Source organism: Felis catus, chromosome E2, assembly GCF_018350175.1.
Source record: "Felis catus isolate Fca126 chromosome E2, F.catus_Fca126_mat1.0, whole genome shotgun sequence".
Lineage (NCBI taxonomy): Eukaryota > Metazoa > Chordata > Mammalia > Carnivora > Felidae > Felis > Felis catus.
This window is the reverse complement of record NC_058382.1, coordinates 13,900,629-13,917,502: the sequence shown is the minus strand read 5'-3', so window position 1 is coordinate 13,917,502 and position 16,874 is coordinate 13,900,629. Positions and strand designations below refer to the sequence as shown.

Sequence of the window (16,874 nt, the reverse complement as noted above, 5' to 3'; positions counted from 1 at the left end):
CTGCAGCTGATGGAACTGCCCCATCCCACACGGGGAGCTACTAACCAGGCACAAGGGGTGTGGCCCCGTCAAACACTGGTGATCTTCCCTCCCGGCTACCCTCCAGCCAGGAGCCTGGGGCAGGTGACTAATCCAGCTCTGGCTCCAGTGCCCTGGCGGCAGGGGAAGGTCTAGGAAATGTAGTTACCGGTTGGACAGTCGTGTAATCTAACTGAAACTATGAATGGAAGGGAGATCGAATGGGGACCTTCCTTAGTCCCTCACACCCTTGATCTGGAATTTTGTTTTACTTTTGAGAGAGAGAGCACGGGAAGGGCAGAGGGGCAGAGGGAGAGGAAGAGAGAATCTTTTTTTTTTTTTTTTTTTTTTTTAATGTTTGTTTACTTTTGAGAGAGCATGGTGGGGAGGGGCAGACAGAGAGGGGGACAGAGGATCCAAAACTGGCTCCGTGCTGACAACAGAGAGCCCAATGCGGGGCTTGAACTCACGAACCATGAGACTGTCACCTGCGCTGAAGTCGGACGCTTAACTGACTGAGCCACCCAGGTGTCCCAAGGGGGAGAGAGAATCGCAAGCAGTCTCCACACCCAGCATGGAGCCTGTTGGCAGGGCTCAATCTCACAACCATGAGATCATGACCTGAACCAGAATCAAGACTTGGAAACATAATGGACTGAGCCACCCAGGTGCCCTGATCTGGAAAATTTTTAAAAGTATGTATGTATGTATGTATGTGTGTGTGTGTATAAACACATACACATACATACATACATACATACATATAAAACGTGTGTGAGTACGGGAAGGGCAAAGGGGCAGGGGGGCGGGGGAAGGATCCGAAGTGGCCTCTGCGCTGACAGCATCGAGCCTGATTGAGGGCTCTAACTCATGAATCATGAGATCATGACTTGAGCCAAAGTGGGACATTTAACCAACAGCCACCCAGGCACCCAACTCCTGGAAACTTTTTTTTTAATGTTTTACTATTTATTTTTGAGAGAGTGCGAGCAGGGGAGGGCAGAGAGAGAGGGAGACACAGAATCCAAGCAGGCTCCAGGCTCTGAGCTGTCCACACAGAGCCCGATGCGGGGCTCGAACTGACAAACGATGAGATCATGACCTGAGCCTGAGCCACCCAGATGCCCACCCTCCCCCCCCCAGAAATTTGTAATTGACTAAAAAAACATACATAAATCGCTTAAGACCCTTCTTCATGCCATATAGATAGAAAAATGAGATCCTTTGCCAGAAGTAGAAAATTGACCACAAAAATAAATACAGGAAGACGATGTTCTGTTTGGATATCTTCTGCAAAGGCTCTAAGCCCAAGCCTGCTTCTGCTCTGCTCTTTTTAAATTTTCACTTATTTATCTGTTTATTTATCTTGAGAGAGAGAGGGAGAGCATCCCAAGCAGGCTCTGTGCTGTCAGCACAGAGGCCCAATACAGTCTTTGAGCTCACAAACCATGAGATCATGACCTGAGCCAAACTCAAGAGTCAGATGCTCAACCGACTGAGCTTCCCCCAGGTACCTCTCTGCTCTTTCTATTAAAGAGGAACATCAGCATTTGCAGTGAAGACTTCACAGCACCAAATACAGTCTTTGTGCTCGTAGGATCTGAAAGGGGAAGGGGATTGTCTTCACTAAGAGGCAAATATTGTAGACAAATGCAAACACCTCGCCCACCACACTGGTGACCACGGATTCTGTGATCAGCGGGTCCTGGTTTCTGTCGTCTGCCTGGTGGACTCCTTAGCTGCTCCCTTGTGTCGTTGATGTCCCCACTCTAAGGTTCATTTTCTTCCTGTGTGAGGGGAGAATTCCTGTAGGTTAATACTGTGGTATTGTCGGTACTCGCCACTGCCCCCAACACGCACACCCACTGCCAGGCACTTAGTAAACACCATAAATTCAGCACATGCTTGCTGAGTACCTGGCATGTGCTAGATACTGTTCTTGGGACAGGACATGCAGTGGTGAGTGAAACAGATGAGCTAACTGCAAACACTTTTGGTACAAACGACGGGGGTGGTGGGCCAGAAGGGCTGGGGAACGGTCCTGGGTGATCAAAGAAAGCCAGTCATTTGAGGGGACATTTGAGCACAGTGGTTTCTCCCACGGTTGTGGTGATGGGTATTGGGTGCATAGAGATGGTTTCAGTCCAGGCTTTGCACCACGTGGATTCTTCCCCATCCCCATGCCCATATGCGCCCAATCTACTTCCCCCTCATGAAAGTTTGGACTTGAGGCCAAAGGTGAGAATGCCTGAGGACAGAGATGGCCACTCAGGAGAATGATCTTGGTACGTGGATCTATTTGAAGGGCAGTTTTAGAGGTTGAGACCTGAGATCAAATCTCCCACCGCTTTCTCTTGACAACTGACCACTCCACGCTGAGTAAGTGACGGGTATGGGCCTGGACCCCAATCTGGCCCCTCCGCTTGCTGGCCAGTTTCTTAAGGCTCCTCACTGCCATTTCCACGTTGAGTGGGGTTATAACAGCCCTCTTGAGGTGACGGAGAGTGTCCATTTGAGTTAATAAAGATGTATGTGGGTGAGTGCTCTTTAAAGGACCGCTAGCTTTCATTGTCTCTATTTTACAGAGGAGAAAAGCGAGGAGAAATAGCTGAGCCCAGGTCACCCATTCGGGAAGTGGCTTGTGAGGATAAATAGTGGTTATGGTAGAGCATTGCCTAGCCTAAGTAAGGCCTGGCACGTAAAACTTGGTCCTTCGGAGTGGGGGCTGTTCCTGGGAATCAAAGGGCTGCCTTGTTCTGTCCTTTACAGGAAATTCCAAGGTAGTTTTCCGTACCGGCTCCCTGTTTCTGTTCCCGGAGGGGCCCAGGTACCCAAGTGGACTCTAGATGGAATCGAATATCTCAACCTGCCTGTCCGGGCCTCTGGTTGTCGGGGGGGTGGCTGGCACCTGGAGTGGCCTGGGCTGCTTTGGGCCTATTTGGGTATTTCCTTGGGGGGGCAGCCCTCACCCTGTCCTTGAAATGGTTCTGGCTGGGTAGCAGCCTCTAGGTGGTGTGGATGAAATTTGGGACTGGTTAAGGGCGGAGACGAGACCAAGAACACAAGTTTCCTTGTGCTGCTGGGGAGAGGGAGGGCAGGAGGAAACTGGAGACCCCATTTCCACCCTGGCCACTCTCTTGCTCACAGTTCACAATGGCTGGGTCGCCAGTGTTCCTCGGTGTCATCATTTTGCTGTCTGCCTTCTCAGGGCCTAGTGTCGGGGGTCGCGCCATGCCCAAGCTGGCTGACCGCAAGCTGTGTGCTGATGAGGAATGCAGCTGTAAGAGTTGGGGGGTGGGGGGGTGGGGGACTGGGGGCTTGGATTGCCAGCCTGTGTGGAGGGTGCTGTCATTCTCTTCTATTCCTCCCCCAGACCCCATCTCCATGGCTGTGGCCCTGCAAGACTACGTGGCCCCCGACTGCCGTTTCCTGACCATACACAGGGGCCAAGTTGTGTACGTCTTCTCCAAGCTGAAGGGCCGAGGGCGGCTCTTCTGGGGAGGCAGCGTGAGTCTTGGGAGAACAGAAGAGGAAAGGGTAGGGGGCTGGGGTGGGAGTACACCCTAATTTTCCACCTAAAGGGAAAATTTGAAGCGGTGGACTGAAATAGTTTGGCAGGGGGAGGGGGTATTGTGATCTTGATTTTTAATTTGTTGAGCAATTATAGGGCACGAACTAACTATATGGTGCTAGTCTTACGGTCACTGAAGAAAGAACAGCGAATGATCCCTTTAATTCTAATGGAAAGGGACAAGCCATCAAAAAACATCAGCAAATATATATCCTTTGAGGATTAGTACAGACTGGGTGACTACATCAGGTGGTCAGGGAGGGCATCCACACAGTGCCTCGAGGCTGAGATCTGAGTGACAAGGATGGAGCCAGCCACCTGGAGACCAGGAAGAAAAAATGTACAAAGGTCTTCAGCAGGAATAAGTTTGCCATCTTTCCGGACCCTGGCTTTTAATTCTTCCTCCCCAGGTTCAGGGAGATTACTATGGAGATTTAGCTGCTCGCCTGGGCTATTTCCCCAGTAGTGTCGTACGTGAAGACCAGACCCTGAAACCTGGCAAAATTGATGTGAAGACAGATGTGAGTCTCTTGGGGGCTGGCAGGGATCTGGAGGGCGGACTCTTGGGTTGTGATGATGGGCAATGATTCTCCGACCCTTGGCTCCCCGGCTGCCTAGCTGTGTGCCTCGGTTTTCTCATCTGTAAAATGCAGAGGGATTTCTAAGTCTGTGTCAGGTTGAGCGGTGCAGATTAGAGGGCTCCGGGCTAATTTGCATAGCATGTGTTTGGCCAAACCTGGCCCCTGCGGCTACAGCTTTTGCTAAAACCGCTAGATCCTTTGTGGTGTGACCGCTGGTTTTCTCCCCACTGTTTTCCCTTTCTCTTTTTCAGAAATGGGATTTCTACTGCCAGTGAGCTCAGCCTACCACTGTCCCTGCTGGGTTTTTTTCCTTCCCGGCTTTATGCAAATATATCAGCCAAGTGCAAACTGCGGGTCTCTGTGGTCTTTATGTGGGGGCGGCGGGGGGTGGGGGGGTGGGCTGGGGGGGTGGGTAACAAAGGAAATGTTTCCCCAGGTTTCTGAATTTGGCCAGTCAACCCACTGACTGTGGTAACGTCAGTGGTTGCTAGGCAGAGTTCCACTCACTAAAAGCTCTTTGCTCCAAGCTGGGTACTGGAGGTGGGCACCTAAGCTTAGATATCACACACAAGCAAATGAGAAGGTGGAATAACCTGAACATCCCGGTTGCGGGTTGTAGTGTCCTCTCTAGACCAATGGAAGGGAGTTGAACTACTGGGAATGAGCCAATCGGACTATGAGGAAGACATAAATCGCAGAATAGAGGTTTTCATGGAAGATCATCTGAAAAGGGAGGTGGGAGGTTAGCCTGCGCGTATTCCCGCAGTTTTCATCCTTGCCTTTGAGGTCAGAAAGAGCCTTTGCCCGCTCATTACCCGCTCTTCTTCAGGGTCTTTCTGTCAATTCTGCCCATGCCCCTTCTTTGCAGCTGTGTCCCCGCCCCCAGGTCCGCTCCTACCCAATCTGGAGTCTCGACTCTGCACCCATACTCCTGACCAAATTCGTTTCTCAGCTCGGCTAAGCACCTCTGTACGGTACCTTCCCACTTGCTCAGCCAATCGCTCGTCTTAGTCCCGCCTCCCTCGGCACGTCCCCCTCTCACGCCGCCAATCCGTGCTTTTTGTCCCGCCTCCTGGCCGTCGAGTTCGCCAATCCCTGCCTTTGGGCAGCGTGGCCTGGTATCCCGCAGCCCTAGCGGGTCGCGCCGTAGGGGGGTGGAGGCGGAAGTGGCGGCGCCGGCCCCGGGAGTAGGAAGGAGCCGGGGCTGCAGCCGGAGTGGAGCGGCTGCCAGCCGAGGAGCAGGCGCGGCCGCGGCGCCATATTGCGGCCCCAAGCGGCCGCGACCGAGTCATGGCCGAGACCTACGGTGAGGGTGGTGTGCCGAAGCCGGAGTCTGGGGTCTGGGCCCAGAGAGGATGCGGCCTTTGGGGAATGGGGCGGAGCCTTATGTGCCAGGGGGCGGGGTCTGGTATGGGGCAGGGCCTGGTGGATACTGGGAGGGGTTTAGTGGGTCTGAGGCTGAGCTCCATCTATTTGGGCGGAGCCTGAGGGTCTGGTGTGTGGGTTAAATAGATCTGGGGCGGGATTTGAGGTAGCCAGTCCTGGTGGATCTGCGCAGGCCTTGAGAGAAAGGGTGGGCCTTAATGTGTCAGGGCGGAGCCTGAGTGGATCGGGTGGGGCTGATGGGAATGGCAGGGGTCGAGCCGGGTGGGCTAGGAGAATCCTGAGGGGATGCTGTGGACCCTGGGACTGCTCTGGCTTGAGAGGTCTGGAATGGGGTTGGGGATGAGTTGTCCTTGAATTAGGAGGTGGGAGGGACTAGTGACAAGGGGTGGGGCTTAAACTTGAGGATGGGGCAGGGCCTTGGGCCTGGGAAGGAGGGGCTGAGAATTGGAAAATCTGGATGAAGGGATGAATTGGAGGTGGGAGGACAGGGTGCGATAGAAAGAACACTGTTTTAAGAGTCAGAAGGAGCTACATTCCTTCAACAAATAAAGGAAAAGCATTGGGATCAAGTGCAAAGATCCTGAGGTGGGAACCCACTTGCCATTTTTAGGGAATAGACTGAAGGCCAGAGGCTAGAGCAGAGTGAATGAGAGAGTGGTAGGAGGTGAAATTGTGAAGGGTAGGATTTCAAGATGGCTTTCAAGAGGTGTTCACAACATAGTAGGTAAGATTTTGAACTCTGGAGTCAGTTGACCTGGGTTCGAATCCTTGATCTTTTTTTTTTTTTTTCAACGTTTATTTATTTTTGGGAGAGAGAGAGACAGAGCATGAACGGGGGAGGGGCAGAGAGAGAGGGAGACACAGAATCGGAAACAGGCTCCAGGCTCTGAGCCATCAGTCCAGAGCCTGACGCGGGGCTCGAACTCCTGGACCGCGAGATCGTGACCTGACTGAAGTCGGACGCTTAACCGACTGCGCCACCCAGGCGCCCCATCGAATCCCTGTTCTGCCTGGCTGTGGGATCGTGGGCAAGCCAGTTAACTTTTCTGGCCTCAGTTTCCTCATCTGGAAGATGGGGATGATTGTTAGTATACTTCCCTCATAGAGTTTTTTCTGAGAATGAGGCAAGCTGTTGATGTAAGTAAAGAACTTTAAAACTGTGCCTGGTATGTAGTAAGCTGTATATAAAAGTTGTCTGTTACCCATTACTCTGATTCTGCCTGTGTCTGTTTGTCTCCTTATAACTGTGATGGTCTCTTGGTTTCCATCTTTTGCCCTGTATCATTCTCTCCATATGGGTTTTCCTGATTTTGACTCCACCTGCTCAGACTTCCTCTTCAAATTCCTGGTGATTGGCAGCGCAGGAACTGGAAAATCATGTCTCCTTCATCAGTTCATTGAGAATAAGTGTGAGTTTCTGGGAATGGTCCCCGGATCACTGAACTGTGGGCATGGGCATGGTGTGGGCAGGGGCAGGGCTGGCCAGAGGTACAGTTCCAGTGCTGGCTGCCTGGTCCTTGCCTTGGTATGTATTCTTTGCTAGACCCTCCCTGAGCCTCAATCACCCCTGCAATGAGAATGGTTTTGTACAGGCTGAGGAGGCCTTGGAGGACAGGGAGTCTTCTGAGCCCCTGCACTGCCTCTTCTCTCCCTCCCACTCCCAGTCAAACAGGACTCCAACCACACAATCGGCGTGGAGTTTGGATCTCGCGTGGTCAACGTGGGTGGAAAGACTGTGAAGCTACAGATTTGGGACACAGCCGGCCAGGAGCGGTTTCGGTAGGTGGCCTGGGCTCCCAAGGGAGGGGGCGGGCAGAGGACAGAGGAAAGAAAATGGGGGCGGGGGAGGGGGGGTTGTGTGTGCAGAATCACTTGGAGATATGACAGGAGCCAGGAGACATTGAGAGGGCAGGCAAGGTCGAGGGAGAGAGACAGAGACTGCTTACAGTTACCTCTAGCCAGAGAGAGCAGGAGTCCTGGAGAGAGAGCAGAGACAGTGAGAGAGAAAATGACATTGAGAAAGAAGCCTAGTGAAGGGAGAGACCAACAGACCCTAGAGCGACAGCGATAGATAGACCCATATGGCTGGAGGGATGGACACTGGCACCCCAGGAGAGGTGCTTAGGTTGGGGGCAAGGGGTAGAGATGGAAAAAAGAGAGATTGAAAGAGAAAGGGAAACTGGAAAGAGATGTACACACTCCAAAAGGGACAGAGAAAGAGAGACAGAGACTGAGCAGAAGAGCAAGATAAGGGTGATAAAGAGACACAAAGAGAAGCAGGTCAGAGCCAGAGACAGGGAGGGTGGGACAGGCAGAGCCAGAGAGACAGAGAAATGGATGTGTTTTGGGGCGGGGGGGCGGGGGGGAGAGAAAGGTATAGGGCTCAGTGCACAGTATGTCTTCAGGAAATGGCTGCAGAAAAGGTGGGAGATGCATAGAAACCCTGAATCTGAGATACAGAGACAGAGGAGACACATGAGGGAACCCAATCCATGGGGAAGTGTGGTCCCAGGCCAGCAAGTCGTCGCTGCTACGTTAATATTGGCGTGTAGATCCACTGTGTGGGAGACACAGAGAAGGCGAAGGGTGTGCAGCTTGAGCTGGGTTTGCAGTAAGTGCTCAGTGTACGCTCACGGAATGATTGCCTGAGTTCCAGAGGGACCCAGACAGGTGACTGGGAGATGCATACAGTCGGCCACAGTGGGAGAGGGACGAGCGGATGTAGTTGCAGAGCACGTGGCCAGGGCTGGGCAAAGGGGAGGTGAATGAATGAACGCATGAGAAATCAAGAGCGAGGGTGAGAGAACCAGGGCCACAGAGACAGACAGAGATAGAGAGACACAGAATGAGAGACATACACACGCAAGAGAGATGGACAGGAAGACACAGACCAGTGAGGACATACAGAAAGACACAGACAGACAGACAGACAGCTAAAGGAGACAGAGATTGAGGGAGACAAAGAAAGAAATTGTGGCGAGACCAGACCACTGCCAGCTTTTGGGGGATGGGCCAGCAGTGAAGGGGGGCCTCCGAACCACCAGTCTCTCTCCGCAGAGGGGGGCAGTCTCAGGGCAGACCCCAGCCTCGGGGGTGACTGGGTCCCCCTGGCCCCACAGGTCGGTGACACGGAGTTATTACCGAGGCGCGGCTGGAGCTCTGCTGGTGTATGACATCACCAGGTGGGTACAGGGAGAGGAGAGGGTGGGGCAGGGCCTGGGCAGAGCCCCTGTCCTGTGCCTGCCTCCCTCCTGTCTCCCTTCTCCATAGCCGGGAGACCTACAACTCGCTGGCTGCCTGGCTGACGGATGCCCGCACGCTGGCCAGCCCCAACATCGTGGTCATCCTCTGTGGCAACAAAAAGGACCTGGACCCGGAGCGTGAGGTCACTTTCCTGGAGGCCTCCCGCTTTGCCCAGGAGAACGGTGAGGGTCCTGTGGTGGGCCAGTGGCGGGGGGACGGGGGGTGCTCAGCAGAGGAGCAGGGGCAGTCCCTGCAGGCCTGCAGGCCTCCCGGCCATCTGCGGCTATGCCCAGCAAGAGAATGTGGAGATTTAGAGGTCTGGGTTCAAATTCAAGTGTTGCCACATGTGAGCTGTGCCACCACTCTGGTCCCGTTTCCTCATCTGACAAGTGGGAGTCACGGCCTTTCTGTCTCAACATAGTACGTGATGGATGGCTCAAGGGATTTGGTCCATGGAGAGCCCACCGCACTGCCCGGATGTGGCAGCGGCCTCTTGAGGAACATTGGCTGCTAAGAAGGTTTTGGCCAGTGCAGGGTATTGGTATAATGTGGGGGTTGCAAACTTTGATGGCCCGAGGGGCCAGGCCTGTTTTGTGAATAAGAGATAGGACAGGGCAGACCCCAGGTTAGCAGGCACCAGTGTTAGGGGCGTGGACAGGACCAACGGCCACAGCAAAAGGTGTGCAAGTATAAACTCACTTGAAAACTTCGTGTGGGCCAAACATGTACTGGCTCAGGGTCTGTCTCCATGTTTCCCAATTTGTAACTTCCAGGTTTAGAGGATGTCTTGCCATGAGAAAGATGTGGGTTTGAGTCCTGGCTCTTACTTTCTGTGTGGCCTTGTCATGTGGCTGAAGGGTAGACTGTGGTGGGCCTGGGCCTGTCCTAGATGGTGCTGGGGACAGAGTGTGAAAGACGCCCTGGGCCCAGTTGTCGTGGGCTCACCGTTAGTGGGTGGGGAAAGGGGACACCACCCTCTGCAGATAATGACAGCCCAGAGAGGTCAGGGCTGGGATAGGGGAGACACAGAGGGGCCCTGGGAGCCCAGGGTGGGGCACCTGGTCCTGCTGGAAGGTCAGAGAGAACTTTCTGGGGGAAGAGGTGTGTAGGCGGGAACCTGGGGAGGTGGCCCTTCACAGCAGGACAACAGAGGCCTGGAGTGAGGGCAGAATGAGAGGTGGCAGGTCAGAGTCAAGGGGAGGCTGGGGACTGACCCAGGCCCTGCCCCCTAGAGCTAATGTTCCTGGAGACTAGTGCCCTCACGGGTGAGAACGTGGAGGAGGCTTTCCTGAAGTGTGCCCGCACCATCCTGAACAAGATCGACTCAGGTGAGGCCCCTGACTGCCCAGAGTGGGAGTGGGAGTAGGAGGCAGGGCCCAGAGGTCTCTGGGGGACAAGTCCTGACCTCTCCCCTGCCCCCCAGGTGAGCTCGACCCCGAGAGGATGGGCTCAGGCATTCAGTATGGGGACGCATCCCTCCGCCAGCTGCGGCAGCCTCGGAGTGCCCAGGCCGTGGCCCCTCAGCCCTGTGGCTGCTGAGACGTCCGGAGCCAGGTGGGAGCCCAGGGCCTGGGGACGGCAGGGGTGGTGTCCTGGCAAGGGGGGGATACGGAGCGGAGACGGAGACACAGAAAAGGAGAGGTGACAAGAAAAACAGAGTGAGAAAAGAGAGACGCAAAAGCGGTTTAGTGAAAGGAGCCATCATCCTGGCCTCAGGGATGTCCTCTCCATCTCACCACCACCTCGCTGCCCTGGATCTCCGACCCACCCATTTGGCAAATATTTATCGAGTGTCCCCTGTGTGCCAGGTCCTGTTTGAGCAGTGGTATAGAGAATTCCTGCCCTCGCAGGGCCAACATGCTCTGGGGAGGAGACAGACAATAATCAAGACACATAAGAAAATGATATTGTAGTTAAGGAGATAAGAGCTATGGAGAAAAATAAAGCAAGGAAGTTGGGGTGGGGAGGTAAGGAGTGGAGTTTTATGATGATGCGGGAAAGCCCTTACCGAGGAGGTGACATTTGAGCAAAGACCTGAAGGAGGAGAAGGACAGGGTCATATGGGTCCCTGGGGGAAGAGTGTTCTAGGCAGAGAGAACAGCCAGTGCAGAGGCCCTGAGGTAAGTCATGCCTGGCCTGGATGAGGAAGTCCACGGAGGCCGGTGTGGCTGGAGTGGAGTATGTGTGTGTATTGAGGGCTGGGAGCGGTAAACAGGAGATGAAGTCAGGGATCAGGGGAAGCAGATCATCAGGTAGGGCCTGGCTGTCCTTGAGGTGGCTCTGGGTTATACCCTGGGTGGGATGGGAGCCACAGGAGGGCTCCGAGCAAAGAAGGGACAGGACCTGATTCAGGTCTTCCCAGGGTCCCTCTGGCTGCATATAGAGGAGAGAAGGGGGTGGGCGGGGGTGGTTGTTGAGAGACCAGTGAGGAGGCTACTGCAAAGTCAAGCTGAGAGAAGATGGGGGACAGGACCAGGGTTGGGGGGGAGGAGGGACTGAGACGTGGATAGCTCTGTATCCTCCCTGGTCTCTGTCTCCAGTCTTGTACCCTCTTGATGGAGCCACTGGGTCTTTCTAAAGCACAAATCTGATCCCGTCCCTCCCCTGTTTAAAACCGCCCGTGGCTCCCAGGGTTCATGGGACCAAGCTGAAGCTCCCAGCCTGGTGTTTGCCTCCGCCAGCTTCTCCTGCCTCAGCTCACGCCTCTCCCCAGCACTCAGGCCACCGCAGCCACACCGAAGTTCTTTCCGTTTCTCTGGCTCTTTGCTCATGCTGTTCCCTCTGCCAGGAACACCATCTCTGACCGCCTCCCCCTCCTCCGGCAAGCCTCACTTCCCCTGTGGTTGGTCCAGACTCCTTGCTGGGCTTGCAGGATCCTACAGGATCAGGTCCCATCCCCACTTCTTTGGGAGGGTGTCTGTCTTGCCAATTATCCCCTCTGTTTCACCCCCCCCCCCCTCCTGCTATTGGCAGCTCCAGAGTGGCTGAGGGGGGGAAGTGCTCGACCTTGGGTATACTTTAAAGGCAGAGCCAACATCATTTCCTGATGAACGGATATGGCATTTGAAAGAGAGGAGTCAAGGGTGAGTGTTTAGGGCAGAAAATTCTTTTCCTTCCATGCCTCTGCCTCTGCTGTGCCTGGGTTAGGTGTGCCTGTCTGTCCTCCAGCCTCCTTTCTTAGGCCAGATGCCACTCATCATCTGCTCTCTGCTAAAACGATTCTTGCTGCAGGACACCTTTATCAGCTTCCCAGATGGGGTCACTGCCTCTAGCCGAGTGGTCTCACAACTGCCCCCTATTTTTTAAAGCATTCAGTCTGAATACTTGATCAGTATTGTTTGTGTTTGTCTTCCCCATCTGAGAAGGAGGGAGGTGACAGATCAGAGATTCCCCCAGCCAGGTTGCCTGTGTTTAAACTGACTCTGTCACTTGCTACCTGTGTGACACTGGGCAAATTATTTAACATCTCTGGGCCTTGGTTGCCTCACCTTCCAATTGGGGCTAATAATAGCACCTACCTCACGTAGGTTTTGTGAAGATTAATTACATTAATCCATGTAAAGTCCTTAGAACAGGGCCTGACACTTAGTGGAGACTCGGTAAATGAGGGCTGTGAATTATTTTTCTTTTTACTATCCATTTTAAAGGGTCGGGCTGTGTAGAAATGGATGGGTGCGTATTCTTCACCCTTGGGCTTAGTATAGCATCCATTTCAGTGTTTACCCTCAGTGAATCAAATGTAATAAGACAGTGCTTTTTCAGATGTTACTGACTGCAGTCTGCAGGAGGAAATCAATTGTATACTTTGATCTAATACAGTCACACACACATAAAAGACTGAAACACTTTCCTAGCACTAATGTTTTTTGATTGAGGTGAAATTCACATGACCTAAACTTAGCCCTTTTAAGGTGCACCATTCAGTGGCACTTAGTCCATTCACAAAATTGTGCAACCACCACCTCTGTCTTGTTCCAAAACATTTTCATTACCCTAAGGAAACCCTGTGCTCATTAGGCAGTCATTCCCCGATCCCCCCAGCCTCTGACACCCAGCAATCTGTTTGCTGTCGCTGTGGACCAATATTCCTATTACATGTGATGCACTCTGATATTCTCTACTCTTTTTTTTATTTTTAATTTTTTTTAACGTTTATTTATTTTTGAGACAGAGAGAGACAGAGCATGAACGGGGGAGGGTCAGAGAGAGGGAGACACAGAATCCGAAGCAGGCTCCAGGCTCTGAGCTGTCAGCACAGAGCCTGACGCGGGGCTCGAACTCACGGACCGCGAGATCATGCCCTGAGCCGAAGTCGGCCGCTTAACCGACTGAGCCACCCAGGTGCCCCCTGATATTCTCTATTCTATTTTATTCATTCATTGACAAATTGGCCAAGGCCCACCAAACTGATTTCCCAGCCCACTCATGCAGTGCCGCACACTGAAATCACCTGGAGAGCTTTAAAAGCTACTGATGTCTGGGCCTCACCCCAGAGACTCTGAAGTGATTTCCGGATTTCTAGAAGCTCCCAGGTAATGCTATCTGTAGCTGAAGCAACAACCACTAACCAAATGCGGCTCTTCAGTTTGGAAAACACTGGAATGAGCCACGGTGATCCAGGAACACAGAGATAACAAAGGTGGGATGCGAAATTTAGATATTGAGATACTCGTCTATAGACTCCAGGGGTCAGCTCTCTGAGACAGATAAATAGGGAGATACAAGTACCCTCAAAGAGATAGCTCCAAATTGCCTGCAGAAAATCAGACGGCAAATGTAGGAACTTTGGGAGAAAAAGAAAGGTATGGGCAGACAGACACAGATAGGAGGGCAGGAAGCTACCCAGAAATGAGGCAGAGATACCGGCTGGACAGACTGAGGATCCCTGTAGTTCACCACACACTTTTCTTTCAGCTCACCTGTTCTCCAGGACCAGCCCTGCCCTCTGGCTGGGGCCTAGCCCCAGGCCCTGGGAGGCAGAGCCCCTCACCTGTCCTGGCCCCAGAGAAGCTGCCCCGCCACCTATCCCCCTTCCCTGGCCTGGTGGGGCCTGGCTGAGGGGCAAGACTGAGCCACGGGGGAAGGGGGAATCTGTACCTGCTGCTGCTTCCTCTGTCTTGGCTAACCCCTGTCCCCCCTGAAACCCTAACCATACTCTTAAGAGTTCCCAAAGCCTGAGACCAGGGCAATTGGCCCCAGCTCCCCGCCTGGCCCTGCCATTGCGAGTATGTGTTATTTATTGCCTGGAGGCCTGTTCAGTCCCTACTCCACCTCCATAAAGCATTGTTTACACCTGCGTCTTGGCCTCCGTTATTTTGGGGTGATGGGGAGGGAGGGGAGACAGAAGAGGTCCCTGATGGAAGAACCACGTGTTTGGGGGGTCATGTTTGTGGTTTGGATATGATGTGGGGGTACACCTTGACTCAGATGTTTGCTGTGGAGGGGGGTTTCTCACTGCACTTGTGACAAGGCATGCTGGAGGCCCACCTGTGTAGCGCTGATGTCCTTGTGTTTGTGATGTGTGTGATGGATGTGTGATGGCATCTGTAGGAATGTGTGCTGATGGTGTGTGACACTGTTGCTTGTGACTGCTTTGTGTCCTCAGTGATTGTATCCATGAGGCTGGTGGTGTTTGGCACCAATGCCGGGGAATGAAAATTCAGGTTTGTAGGTGAAACCTACGTGTGTTTGATGCTTGAAAGTTCCAGGGAGTGTCTGACTATTGCGTGTGTGACTGTGTATGTATGCCCCTGAGGTGTGTTTGTCTTAGTGTGAATTTGGCATCTTTGATACACCTGTGTGTGACCATGAACCCTGAGTATGCCCCTGAAGGCTTTGTGGGCCTTTGTGCAACCCTGACCCTTGCATACTTGAGACTGGTGTGTATCTCTCTGCGTCCTGGTGAACTGACAAAACCAGGGACAGGTGCAGCCCCCTGAGACCCTCCCAATTTCTCTGCCATCCCCAGGTCAGCACTAACCCACTCAGAGAGGGTAGGCCTGAGCCCCTAAACCCCCGTCTGCCCTGGCGATGGTGGAGGGGGCAGGGTATTTAAATGACCTTATCTGCATAGTCGTTCCAGGCAGGGTCGCCCAAAATGTTCATAGACCCAAGACTGTTAGACAAATGTCTTCTCTGCGTAGCCCTCCTAGGTTGCCCACAATTGTCCCGAAGAGGCAGGATGAAGCGGATCATATTTTGGCACACATCCCTTCCAGTCCGCTCTCTCTTCTCTCAGGGGCGTTCTGCACTTCTTTCCCTCCGTTATAGAAGGTACTTAAGTAGATTACTAATGTGTGCATTTACATACATTTCCCAACTAACTGTGCAGACATTTATCACATCTCTATTCTTGGGCGGTGAGAAGGCGGGGCTGCCCATGTAAATAACCTCATTTGCATGCCACTGTCCGACCCGGCTACACGTCATTCTCCGGCGCTCTGGGCTCTGAGAGGGTGGGCAGGCCTATGTAAACAACCTTATTTGCATGCCACTCCCACATCGCCTGGCCTACCGCAGAACCCTCCCCCCTTTCCCTGATCCAGCTCTTTTAACCCCCTTCCTCCTCCTGGGCAAAAGGGGCGGAGTGCAGTACGCAAATGAGCCTCGCGTTGGCGGCCGACCCATTTCCCCTTCCTCCAGGAGGGTGTTCTGAACTTCCTTGCTCCGCCCCGCGCGGCTCACGCCTGCGCACGCACGGCCTCCTCAGCGGGTGAGGTCACGTGCCCAGCGGGCGAGGCAGGGGCGGAGCGTCGCGGGAGGTGGGGGCGGGGTATGGCGCGCTGTGCGGCGCTGGGCGGCTGGCACAAACGACGGCGCCGAGGCCGGAGGAAAAAGCTCGGTGAGGAGAGAGCTAGGAAGGGAGTGGGGCGGAGAGGGCGCGCGAGCCTGGGCGCGGGCGCGAGCCGAGCGAGGGGTGGGGGCGCCTGCCGGCCCGGCGTGGCGGAGCGCTGCGACCCCGGGAAGGGAAGGGTGGGGGTAGGGCGTGGGGGAGGGAACGCGCCGGGCGCGTTGAGTGCCGGCCGTTGAGGGCGGGGGAGCGGAGAGCGCGCGCCGGCCGACGGCGGTGGTCGGGGGGAGGGAATCCGGGGTCCGAGCGGTCCACGGGCCGGGCCTCCGTCGCCTGCGGCGCCCCGAGCTGGGAGGCCCGCACCGAAGGAGGTTGGGAGGGGCCGCCCTCTCTTGTCCTGTCCCCTCCCCCGCCCTTCCCCCTGTCGTTGTGGACCCTCCTCCCGCGGCTGCCTTCCGTCTGTCTGTCTGTCTTAGGCCCTCCCTTCCGTCTGGGTGTGTGTCAGCCGCCGGCTGGCTTCCTCTCGTTGGGCTTAGGTTGACCCCTCCGCCCCGTTCAGTCCGGCCGTCTCAGGCTCGCCCTCCCAGCTTCTCTCCGGTCGGCTTTTCCGTCTCTGGATCCCCCCATTCTCTTTGTCTCTGGACTCCCCGGTTTGCTCTGTCTGTGGAGCCTTACGTTCCCGCCGTGTGTCCCTGGAATCCCCAGGCAGAGTCCCCCCCACCTTGTGGATTTGTTTCCAACTCTCGCGCTCCCTGCTGCCCCAGTATTCCTTTTCTGCTCCAGGCCCCCTCTCTCCTTGCTGTTCAGTTTCTGTGTCTGAGCCCCCACCGTAGTCCTGTGCCTTTGGGTCATCTCCCCAGTCTCACTCCTCTCCGGCTGCCTCCCTCACTGCCTTCTCTCTCCGTGATTCCCCCCTCCGGCCCGAAATTCCCATGATCTTCTCCCCGACTTGGCTTGGCGTTTGGGGGGGGCCTCCGTAGCCAAGTCTGCCTTCCTCCCCACTGCCCCTGCCACTCCTCACCGCTACCCCCGCCGGACTGCCTCTAGCTCTTCTCACATTCCGTTTTTTCTCTCTCCCCCTTCAGCCACCCTGACGGGTCCTTTCCCAAGCCCCTAGGGGCGGCAGAGGACTTGGGGACCAGCGAGCACCCCCAGGGCACGAGAAGAGCCTCTGCTGCCTGCCCTGCCTCATCCTGCCCCACGCCAGGCTCAGCCGTTCCGGCCCCCGGCTGCATCAAGTGGAGGAGGCGGAGGCGGAGGAGGGTGGCACCATGGGCCCGGGCCG

At 54.6% G+C, this 16,874-nt stretch overlaps 2 protein-coding genes and 1 long non-coding RNA gene across 5 annotated transcripts; 2 read left to right on the top strand and 1 right to left on the bottom strand.

Moving 5' to 3' along the window:
• Positions 1-1,291: 1,291 nt before the first annotated feature.
• On the bottom strand, positions 1,292-5,144 carry LOC109494796. Its single transcript, XR_002149857.3, has 2 exons — positions 4,764-5,144; positions 1,292-1,805 (listed from the first exon to the last, which is right to left on the bottom strand). It is a non-coding gene; the product is annotated as an uncharacterized LOC109494796 (long non-coding RNA).
• Positions 2,725-4,518, top strand: MIA (MIA SH3 domain containing). Its single transcript, XM_006941240.5, has 4 exons — positions 2,725-3,298; positions 3,392-3,525; positions 4,000-4,110; positions 4,422-4,518. Exons 1-4 carry the CDS (start codon positions 3,172-3,174, stop codon positions 4,443-4,445), a joined length of 396 nt encoding a protein of 131 aa, XP_006941302.1. The 5' UTR covers positions 2,725-3,171; the 3' UTR covers positions 4,446-4,518.
• A 162-nt stretch (positions 5,145-5,306) lies between the features above and the next one.
• On the top strand, positions 5,307-16,807 carry RAB4B (RAB4B, member RAS oncogene family). 3 transcript variants are annotated; one of them, XM_045045557.1, is made up of 8 exons: positions 5,307-5,476; positions 6,885-6,965; positions 7,221-7,335; positions 8,676-8,738; positions 8,827-8,981; positions 10,032-10,127; positions 10,223-10,353; positions 16,675-16,807. In XM_045045557.1, exons 1-7 carry the CDS (start codon positions 5,461-5,463, stop codon positions 10,336-10,338), a joined length of 642 nt encoding a protein of 213 aa, XP_044901492.1. In that variant the 5' UTR covers positions 5,307-5,460; the 3' UTR covers positions 10,339-10,353; positions 16,675-16,807. The 3 variants fall into 3 exon arrangements, with proteins under 3 accessions (XP_044901492.1, XP_019675063.1, XP_003997832.1); XM_019819504.3 differs by lacking the exon at positions 16,675-16,807 and adding an exon at positions 14,943-14,961; XM_003997783.6 differs by lacking the exon at positions 16,675-16,807 and adding an exon at positions 13,714-14,096.
• The last annotated feature ends 67 nt before the right edge of the window (positions 16,808-16,874 follow it).